This window comes from Octopus sinensis, linkage group LG28, assembly GCF_006345805.1.
Source record: "Octopus sinensis linkage group LG28, ASM634580v1, whole genome shotgun sequence".
In the NCBI taxonomy this organism is placed as follows: Eukaryota; Metazoa; Mollusca; class Cephalopoda; order Octopoda; family Octopodidae; genus Octopus; species Octopus sinensis.
The window spans coordinates 14,846,706-14,858,172 of NC_043024.1; the positions used below are offsets into that span (position 1 = coordinate 14,846,706).

Consider the following 11,467-nt stretch of genomic DNA (forward strand, 5'->3'; position numbering starts at 1 on the left):
CTGCATATGCTTTATACACACTTTTGACAAGTTGTGGTGCACCTGAGCACTGTATACAATAATTTCATTATTTTAAAACATGGCAAGTCTGCCTGATTTTAAGGGGTTTTATTTTTTAATTAACTTCATTTTATTTTTATCTAATTTTTTATTTATTTTTATTTATTATTATTATTATATTTATTATTGAGTGAGAGAGCAGTACATGCCATCAAAGTGACACTCGGGTAAAATATACAAAGCCCAGTATACCCATCATGATTATCCATCTGATAAGGGTACACTAGGCACATGTATCATAACCAAATGTGTGCGACATGGTGATTTCATATCGAAATAAACAGCACATGACCTTGCAGGTGGGACCCAGTTAGAATGTTCTTCTGGTCGGGTAACCCATCCCGCTCAAAAGATCCCTGAATAAGGGTTGTTTAAGGATGTTGAATGAAACACCCATGTTTCCAGAGGTGAAATATTCAAACCCCAAAGAATCCCTCTCCACACATAGCTATGATGCTTGTGATCAGAGATGCACATATTGTCAGTCACTAAGGGACATGCTCAACTGGTTACGGTCAAACAACGGACAAGCAAATCTGTGGTATTGAGCAGAATATTTGCTATAACCCATATTATTATTATTATTATTATTATTATTTTGTAAAAATGAATTAATCATGAGAGAAAGATCACCACACTTATTTATTGTTTGATTTGAATGGGAAAAAACATGAATTAGAGCATCATAAAGCCTTTAGTCTAACCCTTTACTCAATACAGCTTTTTTTGATACATAAATACAACTATAAAATCTTAGCAGTTTTGAAATATAACCACATAATTGTGGGTTTGAATAGAAATAACTCTTCGTTAACGATGCCATAAATGTGTTCTGAGAATATTGATGGTTGCAATGATATATTACTCTCTTTACTCTTTTACTCTTTTACTTGTTTCAGTCATTTGACTGCGGCCATGCTGGAGCACCGCCTTTTAGTCGAGCAAATCGACCCCGGGACTTATTCTTTGTAAGCCCAGTACTTATTCTATCGGTCTCTTTTGCCGAACCGCTAAGTGACGGGGACGTAAACATACCAGCATCGGTTGTCAAGCAATGCTAGGGGGACAAACACAGACACACAAACACATACACACAAACACATATATATATACACATATACGACAGGCTTCTTTCAGTTTCCGTCTACCAAATCCACTCACAAGGCATTGGTCGGCCCGGGGCTATAGCAGAAGACACTTGCCCAAGATGCCACGCAGTGGGACTGAACCCGGAACCATGTGAATGGTTAGCAAGCTACTTACCACACAGCCACTCCTGCACCTATTATGGTAAGTTATTGATAATTTTAGGGCATTTCTGACCAATTCATTAGGTGAAAGCTGGGTTTGGTTTTTTTCCCAATATTTTGTCACTTCTCCCTATTCTCATCTGACATCTCCCTAAAATCTCTGGAAGTTGGAATGACTTCTCCCTCAATTTTCTCTGTAGGCTGGTTTTTGCACAGACGCATTGCAATTAACTGGAAGCAGCTTTCCAATGTGTTAAAATTGCAAAACAAGCAACAAAAAAGGTGACACCTTTTTCAAACCAGAATTAAACCCGAAACTTCCTATAGCATGATTGTTAGGAAATATTTCTGTACTTTCAGAATAGAATTTTTAATGTCAGATTTGCAAGGTATTACTATGTGTATAAACTGGTTTGCACTGACATTAAAATGGTCACCTCGATGTGCAGTGCACTTCAGGACACAATACTTATTTCTTTACTACCCACAAGGGGTTAAACACAGAGGAGACAAACAAGGACAGACAGACGGATTAAGTCGATTATATTAACCCCAATGTGTAACTGGTACTTAATTTATCGACCCCGAAAAGATGAAAGGCAAAGTCAACCTCGGCGGAAATTGAACTCACAACGCAATGGCAGACGAAATACCGCTTGGCATTTCGCCCGATATGCTAACAATTCTGCCAAGCACTCACATGGTCAAGTGGGATGTAGTGTCTTCTCCAAGGACACAATTTGGTTGTCGCAGGTGGGATTCAAACCAAGGTCCTCTAAGTTTGCAGCTCCCAAGCTCTCAATAAACTGGTATAGCATGATATCATCTTCAACATCATAACAGCTCACTGGAATACAGATGCATGGACCATGAAGCCCTATTCTAACTACATTAATAAAAAAAAAAGTTTATGAAAAATATAGGTGTAGGAGTGGCTGTGTGGTAAGTAGCTTGCTTACCAACCACATGGTTCCGGGTTCAGTCCCACTGCGTGCACCTTGGGCAAGTGTCTTCTGCTATAGCTTCAGGCTGACCAAAGCCTTGTGAGTGGATTTGGTAGACGGAAACTGAAAGAAGCCCGTCGTATATATGTATATATGTGTGTGTGTGTATGTTTGTGTGTCTGTGTTTGTCCCCCTAACATCGCTTGACAACCGATGCTGGTGTGTTTATGTCCCCGTAACTTAACGGTTCGGCAAAAGAGACCGATAGAATAAGTACTAGGCTTACAAAGAATAAGCCCCGGGGTCGATTTGCTCGACTAAAGGTGGTGCTCCAGCTTGGCCACTGTCACATGACTGAAACAAGTAAAAGAGTAAAAATGTACATACAGAGTAAAAGAGTAAAAATGTACAGATCAGATTGGAGTGTGATGCAGCCATCTGGTTCGCCAGACCTCAGTCAAATCGTCTAACCCATGCTAGCATGGAAAGCGGACGTTAAACGATGATGATGATGATATACAATTAGCATTTTTTTTTTACTTCTTTGTTTATTATTCCAGCAATGGACCATGCATGTGTTACTTTGGCATCATCGTTCCATAAATAGTGTTTAATGGGAGAAAAATATTGAAAAAGCATCAATACATGAGAGAGTGAAAACAGAGGGTGGTTTAGGATGTGCTAGAAACACCAACCAAATCTCCCTTGACTCGTACACCTTTTCTTCTGAAATATATATATTTTTTTTTTTTTTTTTTTACCGAAAAGGCTCTTCCCATGGTTTTTAAGTGAAAACAAAAATTGGCCAAAATCGGTCCAGAGTGGGATGGCGTGGAATTGGGGGGGGGGGGGTAAAAAATTTTCAAAACTTTTTTTTCATACAAAGATGCCCCCTCCCCATTATTCTGAAGGCTGTGGTAAAATTTTAGAAAAATGGGAAAATCGCCGTCAAAACTTATTTGGTCTTTTTGCTCCGAAACTCCGTTTTTTCAAAACTCCTCTTCCCACCAACTCGGAAAAAAAATTTCTCCATAAATTTCTTTATAATCGTAATCTACGCCATTTGAAAGATATTTGTATAAAATTTCATTATATCCATTTTCCTGAAAGTTATGAGGGAAAAAAGTCGGATCATGTGAATTTTCCGAAAATCCTCTCCCCACTCCTTCGGAAAAATTCTTTCCCTTAAATCCCCATATATTCTTAATCCACAGCATCTAACCATGATTTCTTTAAAATTTCATTAAAAACTATTAATTTTTCTGAAAGTTATGAGGCAACAAAGTCGAAGGGGTACGAATCTGTAGTTATGCCAGCTTACACATTATTACAAATCAGTACCCACAGAAAGGTATTAAGAACGTTGTGGAAGTTGTTCCCCTTTATGTGATTTATTTTCTCAATTATCCAATAGAGGGAAGTTATTCTGAACATTGACCTCATAAAGATTGACATTTGACCTCAAGTGGTCTCTTCACAGAGAGATGTAAATATCACAATCAACCATTGAATTATTTTCCTTGCATTTTCTTTTACTTCGTTTTGAGTTTATTTATCTACGACTAGATTATCTAATGAGTCGTTATATTTCATAACAAAAGACAGAGATTTGGCTGTTAATTCTTGCAGGTCAGCTATATTGTTTCATTATTTTATTATTGCTAAATGTAATGACCTTAATTTATGACTAATCTACAAAAGGGAGGCGGATATATTTTTGTGAACGGAGTTTGGTTTCATCCATAAATTGAAACAGAGCGTCCCCGAGACAATCTGGTGTCGAAATATATTTTTGATTTTACACTCGATATCTTAAGATGTGTGGAATTTTCTGGAGGTCAATTTGACTCTTGTCTGGCGAGTTCCTCATTTCTGTCACTCTCAGAATTCGGAACTGATGTCTGTGAGTGAGAGAGAGAGAGAGAGAGAGAGAACGGGGTGGTGTCGAAGAGATGTTGATTCATAAGTGTTTTGACTTCAGAGCTCTTCCTGGCTTGTCATGTCAACTGATTGCTGAGATAAAGCTAATTTTAACGTGAGCGCTCGCAAAAATAAATACTTAGTCCTGTAATTCCAGGGATTTTCCCAAGAATAATGGAAAGAGACATGATGAGGTTACCGTTTCTATTTAGGCGAGAGATACATTATAAGGGACTCGGCAGGAGTGATTCTTTTGCTTTTACATATTATAAGCCCACAAGTAGCTAAAGTATCGCCAATTACCGATTAAATTACATTTTTCAACCTGTGGAATTCAAAATATTTCTGGAAACTGGGCCGCTAAATCTTAAAGTGTCGGGTTAAGCTCGTTATAGTAAATGGCTGTTTCAGCATTGCTGATTGTTTTGGCCCGCTTTGTTAAACCCAAAAACCCAGATTGGTTTAAATATGACGCTTAGAGAAATAACTTAAAACTATTTTATTTGTAGGTTAGTCTCTCTCTGTCCTTACTCTCTTTTTTACAAGCTTAAAAGAATTCCGTATAAAAGAATTTAACGACTTCTGTCCAGCATTTCAACTTTTTGAAGTTAAAAGGAATTGAAAATTATAATTCTTAGCTGTCATATTTAAAAGATTTCAAATCTTGGTGTAAATAATTTATCAATCTATGTTAAGACCCCCACCACAGATAGGAATAAGTTCAGTAACCCATTGTTTCCCATTTATTTTGTCAAAATATTTTCGTTGCTTAGAGACCGCGACCTGTTCACTGACAAAATTCCGAATTTTATCAGTGGACAGGTCGCGGTCTCTAAGCGACGAAAATATTTTGACAAAATAAATTGAAATGTACATATTTAATGTTTAATTGGTTTACAAATTCTTGTTAATTTCGGAAGTGTTCTACTTTTGAGATGAAATTCTCTTCGGTGGGGTTAAGGGCTTTCAATGAGAATAACCTGTTGTCTAGTTTCGTGTCAACCTGATCAACGCGCAGACCCATGGATAAAAGACGCTTTAACTACGACCATCCCGCATAATTTGTCCAGCTCAGACTTGTTTCAGTCATTTGACTGCGGCCGTGCTGGAGCACCGCCTTTAGTCGAGCAAATCGATCCCAGGACTTATTCTTTGTAGGCCTAGTACTTATTCTATCGGCCTCTTTTGCCGAACCGCTAAGTTACGGTGACGTAAATACACCAGCATCGGTTGTCAAGCGATGTTGGGAGGACAAACGCAGACACACACACGCATATATATATATACATATATACGACGGGCTTCTTTCAGTTTCCATCTACCAAATCCACTCAGAAGGCTTTGGCCCGATGCTATAGTAGAAGACACTTGCCCAAGGTGCCACGCAGTGGGACTGAACCCGGGACCATATGGTTAGTAAGCAAGCTACTTACCACACAGCCACTCCAGTGCCTGGTTCATTTTTTTTATTTGTTTGGTTTGGTTTGGTTTGGTGGAAGGGGGTGTTTCGTGTGTATAGAAATAATATTAGGCTGCTCTTTCTAGAAGATCGAACGACCCCGTAGAGGTTCCATAACTGAAAAATAATTCTTACATTTCTGAGTTATATATTTTTGGTTTTGCATGGGTTGGATTCCAAGCAAAATAGCTAATTTATCGAACTGAAGTTATTTCCGAATGTATTTAAATAACATTGAGGACATTTAACCATTGTCACCGGTGTCATTAAGCGGAGGGGAAAAGCCATCGACAAGGACTCAGCCTCGGTGGTTTTATAACCATTTCAGTGTATCGTGTCGGAATTATCTTTTGTTAAGGTAAATATTAATGTTTGTGGATAAGAGAAGGCGACTTATATATTTCAGGTCCAGTGTCCCATCGACTTCATTTCGTTACATCGTTAATTTATACAAAACAAGGGAAATGAGTTTTAACCGCCAACTCATCAACTAATGAAGAATCAATTTTCGGCATTCTTTCGATATAACTCGACAAAATCAAAACATTTCACTTCGGGTATTTCCGTGGGTTGTGGAGTATAGATATAACGAAATTATGTCAGCAATGTCTAATTTTTAAACTTGAAGAAAAAAAGCCTTGCGTATTTGGGTACTAGTCGCGTAGACTGGACCCGGTGCGCGCATCCGCGCTAGCCAGTCGTAGGTAGTCGATCCTACAGCGACTTGCGTCACTACAGGCGAGAATTCACTTGTGTTTACTTAGAATATATTTCTTTATTGCCCACAAGGGGCTAAACATAGAGAGGACAAACAAGGACAGACAAAGGAATTACGTCGATTACATCGACCCCAGTGCGAAACTGGTACTTTTATTTATCGACCCCGAAAGGATGAAAGGCAAAGTCGACCTCGGCGGAATTTGAACTCAGAACGTAACGACAGGCAAACTTCGTTAACCATTCAGCTATGCTCGTTCTCTTTCAACTGGAATTTAACCCCTGACCAACCCTAAATTATTAGACATTTTGGTCGTGGCCATCCCGCTTTGTTGTAAATCCAATACTGCATTGTTCAGTTTGACTTTTAAAAAAACATTCGGCTGCTATTTCTTAACAGCTCGGTGGAAGATATCTCTTGACCGAAGTTGTACAAGGTCTGTGTTTGCTCCTTGTTTTCAGTTTCTCCAAAGACCCAACTGAACTCTCGTCTTTAACTTCAGCTGAACAGTTCCCAGTCCCAAGACTGCCCTGGTCGTGCAGACCTGTTCAAAGGAGTTTATTTTTAACCAGACGTAAAGTAACCCTTTACTTCATAGGGAATCCAACCCATGCAAAACCAAAAATATATAACTCAGAAATATAAGAATTATTTTTCAGTTATGGAACCTCCACGGGGTCGTTCGATCTTCTAGAAAGAGCAGCCTAATATTATTTCTATTTTACATACACACACGAAACACCCCCTTCCACCAAACCAAACAAATAAAATTTCTACGTGGGGGAAATTTGGTTACTATAAGTTTACATTGAAGAGACTTGGTCGTTGACAGGAGCCTCATAAGTTAACACAGTGAACCATTTCATACGAGGCAATTAGTGTTATCTTCGTCTGTGATCTGTCACTGTACTACCCTTCCTCTATCTGCCTGGCAACTAAATTCTGACCCCACGTTGTTGGCTTGTCACCAGGAACCGATTTTCCTGTTGAAGCCTACAGTAAAATTACTTTGTTGGGGAGGGGTTAAGCCAATTTTTAAAAACTTTTTTTTGAATTTTCATGCTGCAGTTTGCCGTAGCTATTCAAAGTAAACTGAAGTGAATTGTCGCCTGTAGTGGTCTACTTTGAAAAAAAAAATGCTTAAGGTTGTTTTGTAACGAAAAAAAACGCAATTGTCTTTAAAATAATATACACCGTATATCGTTGAAAAATATTTCCTAAGCTCCAGTAGGGGCTCGCTATTAACTTAGTTTTTGCAGTGTTGCGCCAATCAGCTCATTTGCATACGCAAGTCACTGTAAGATCGACTACCTAATACTGGCTAGCGCGGATGCGCGTCTGCGCGCACCGGGTCCAGTCTACGCGACTAGTACCGCATTTGTTCTTACCCGTTTCATGTGTGTATGTAAACTCCGCAAAATTTCCAAGTAGAAAACAGAAGCGAACTGTCATTTGCTTCCACGGAAATACCCGAAGTGAGGTACAACTTAAGAAGAGTGGTCCCGGTGCGCGTACTCGCGCATCCGTGCTAGCTAGTCGTAACTAGTCGATCCTTACTTTGTGATTTTGTGTTTTATTTACTTTGTTTAAAAAAATTATTGTATTTTTTTTCCTTTTGAACGGCAGTTTGTAACATAATTTCTAGGTAGCTAAAAAATTTTAAACTTCGTTTACTGGTAGAATGGGTTTATAAAACATCTTTTTCTCAATAAAGCCAAGAGAAAATGAACCCATTCTACCAGTATACGAAGTTTAACATTTTTTAGTTACCTAGAAATTATATTACAAACTGCCGTTCAAAAGGAAAAGATCCAAATTATTTACTTTGTGTAAAAAAAATTATTTATTTTGTGTTTTATTTACTTTGCTAGGTAGTCGTTAGAGGATCGACTAGTCACGACTAGCTTGCGCGTGTGCGCACACCGGGACCACTCTTCTTAAATAGTACCTCGAAATGAAATGTTTTGATTTTGTCAAGTTATTATTGAAAGAATGCCCCAATTATCTTTTACTTGTTTCAGTCATTATTTTTTTCCTTAGTGAAAATCATGGATGAAAGGATCGAAATTTACCCTTATTTCTTAAGCATAATCCTTGTTCTGTCGGTCTCTTTTGTCGAACCACTATTTCACAGAGATGCAAATACACCAATAGCGGTTGTCAAGTGGTGATGGGTGACAGACACACACACACACACAGGGTTCTTTCAGTTTCTGTCTACCAGATCCACTCACAAGGCTTTGGTCAGCAAAAGTAGAAGACACTTGTCCAAGGTGCCACACAGTGGGACTAAACCCTGGAACCATGTGGTTTGACCCACCATAAATCCCAAATTTTATTTTGGTACTTATGGGAGCAACTGTCTTCGAAGACTCCTATTGTCGTTCAATGCTCAAAATGAGGAGCAGATAGATAGCCAACAACTGATGAAGGGTCGTTCTTTGTGTTACTTGTCCTGTCTTCCACTTGTTTCTCTCGTTCTTTGCATATTGAACTCATTTGTTTGCCTGTGGCACGTTAAAAGCACCAATCGATCGTGCCCGCTGCCAGACTCCCCTGGCACCTGTGCCGGTGGCACGTAAAAAGCACCCACTACACTCACGGAGTGGTTGGCGTTAGGAAGGGCATCCAGCTGTAGAAACACTGCCAGATCAGACTGGAGCCTGGTGCAGCCTCCTGGCTTCCCAGACCCCGGTCGAACTGTCCAACCCGTGCTAGCACGGAAAACGGACGTTAAACGATGATGATGATGATGATATATATATTTCGTTATTGTATTTGGTTTGCAAGAGTCTATGTGAATTTGAGTTTTGTATGTCTGGGGAGTGTCATTCTACTTTAATTCCCTATTAATTAACACAGCAGTTCAATTTCCACTCATTTACAACTATTGAAGAGGTTGCAAGATTCAACAAATATTTTAGAGGAGAAAATGAATAAATAAATGGGTGAAAATTGAACGAGTGAGTGTGTTAATTAATAAGGCATTAAAACAGAATGACTTTCCCCAGATACAACCGCATATATATATATATATATATAACTACACTCACGGAGTGGTTGGCGTTAGGAAGGGCATCTAGCTGTAGAAACATTGCCAGATAAGACTGGAGCCTGGTGCAGCCTTCTGGCTTCCCAGATCCCCGATCGAACCGTCCAACCCATGCTAGCATGGAGAACGGACGTTAAACGATGATGATGATGATGATGATATATATACATACATATATATACACACAGACACACATGACAGGCTTTTTTCAGTTTCCATCTACCAAATCATCTTACAAGACTTTGGTCGACTGGACTTGCCCAAGGTGCCAGGTGCCATGCACTGACTTTCAGACCTGTGTATATCATTTGTATTGCCATTGCAGCACATACTCTCACTCTCTCTCCCTCTCTCTCTCCCCGATACTTTTTTCGCCAACATCAGTCTCTCACAGTCTGTTTTCTTCTTTTACAGTTATCCGTCGTGCTCCATTACAACTCAAAAGTCAAAGAATGTCAATTTCACCAGGATCTCTGCTACCAGTCATCTATGGATCTTCTGTAGTTTTAGCCTACATAGCTTCCTTTAATTGTATTTACATTTCTTAATGTAAAAATAGAAACCCTTTTATCTTTCAACAGTCTGTGTGCCACTGCATAAGGCCCCAATCAACCTCAGAATTCTAGTGGTAAGGAGAAAATACAGCAACATTGCATATTTTCTACACATGTAAATAGAGTTTCAGGATATCCAAGAGAAGAAGCTAAAACATTTTAGGTTATACTCAGAGACATTTTTTCAACTTTTAAGAATTTCTTAAGAATTAATATGGAGGACGTTAATCGTTCGGATACATCCAACACAACTCTTCTTAACAACAAAGGTTCAGTTACACAGACATTCAGTGGAGAGAAAGCTTTACCTATCGGGACATTGACAATACAACAATTATTACAAAGGAACATTCCTGAATATCGCTGTGAGATTTGTAGGGAAACTTTCCCTTCAGAATATGATGTCATTACACACAAGCAAATACACAGTAGGAAAAAACCGTATTGTTGCGAAGTCTGTGGCAAATATTTTGTATCTAACAGTAAATTAACCAGACACAAACGACAACATACTGGGGAAAGGCCCTATCATTGTGAAATTTGTGCAAAGTCGTTTGTTGATAACGGAGGTTTAAACAGGCACAAAAGGATCCATGCTGAGGACAAACATTATCGTTGTGAAGTGTGTGAGAAATCTTTTGTTTATAACAGTGACTTAACAAAACACAAACGTAGTCACACCGGAGAAAAACCGTTTCACTGTGAAATTTGTGGCAAATCATTCTCTGATAATTCGAGTCTTGTCATTCATGTCCGGTGCCACACCGGAGAGAAACCGTTCCACTGTGAAATATGCGGCAAGTGTTTCAGTGAAAATTCTAAGCTTACAATCCACATTCGTAGTCATACGGGAGAAAAACCATTTCCTTGCGAAATCTGTGGCAAGTCTTTCTCTGTTAATTCTCATCTTGTAGTCCACCGGAAAATTCACACTGGGGAAAAACCGTATCTCTGTGAGTATTGTGGGAAATCCTTTATCACGAACAGTCACTTAAAAACTCACAAATTAAAACACACAGGGGGGAAACCATTGAAACGTGAAGTGTGAGAACATTTAATCAAGGTGGAATGGGTCAGAATTCATTCTCTTTCAACTTTCATCTTGGAGTCTATAAATTTGCTTCTTGTTTCAGAGGAGCCCTTTCACTACAATATGAAAATTTCTTAATTGTGAATTATAAACTTGGGTTGATAAATAAGTATAAACTGAATGGAAAAGAAAACTACATCAATGTGAAAAATGTCTCAGTTTGTAGTCGGTCATTGTGAAATATATTGGAGTCTTGCCATCCACAAATACACCTTGGAGTAAGATTTGGTCATTCTTATTTGTCAATAAGATTTCTTACAGAAACACGATCTCATTAGTCATACCAGAACAACATAGGTATAAAACCTTATAAAAATGAAATTTGCTGAAAATTATTCTCACTGAAAAGCTGTTATTAACTAATATATACGGGAAGAAAATATTATCAAGATATTCTCAATATATAGATGTAAAAAGAAA

The 11,467-nt window shown here is 38.6% G+C and overlaps 1 protein-coding gene across 2 annotated transcripts; it reads left to right on the top strand.

The window, feature by feature from the left end:
* The first annotated feature begins 3,718 nt into the window (after positions 1–3,718).
* LOC115225769 (gastrula zinc finger protein XlCGF71.1) lies at positions 3,719–11,170 on the top strand. Of its 2 annotated transcripts, none has more exons than XM_029796718.2 (2): positions 3,719–3,883; positions 9,818–11,170. In XM_029796718.2, the coding sequence occupies exon 2, from the start codon at positions 10,172–10,174 to the stop codon at positions 11,003–11,005; it is 834 nt and encodes a 277-aa protein (XP_029652578.1). In that variant the 5' UTR covers positions 3,719–3,883; positions 9,818–10,171; the 3' UTR covers positions 11,006–11,170. The 2 variants fall into 2 exon arrangements, with proteins under 2 accessions (XP_029652578.1, XP_036370477.1); XM_036514584.1 differs by lacking the exon at positions 3,719–3,883 and adding an exon at positions 5,892–5,991.
* The last annotated feature ends 297 nt before the right edge of the window (positions 11,171–11,467 follow it).

Coding starts and splice junctions, on each gene's coding strand:
- LOC115225769 (XM_029796718.2), top strand. CDS start 10,172: ATGGAGGACGTTAATCGTTCGGATACATCCAACACAACTCTTCTTAAC.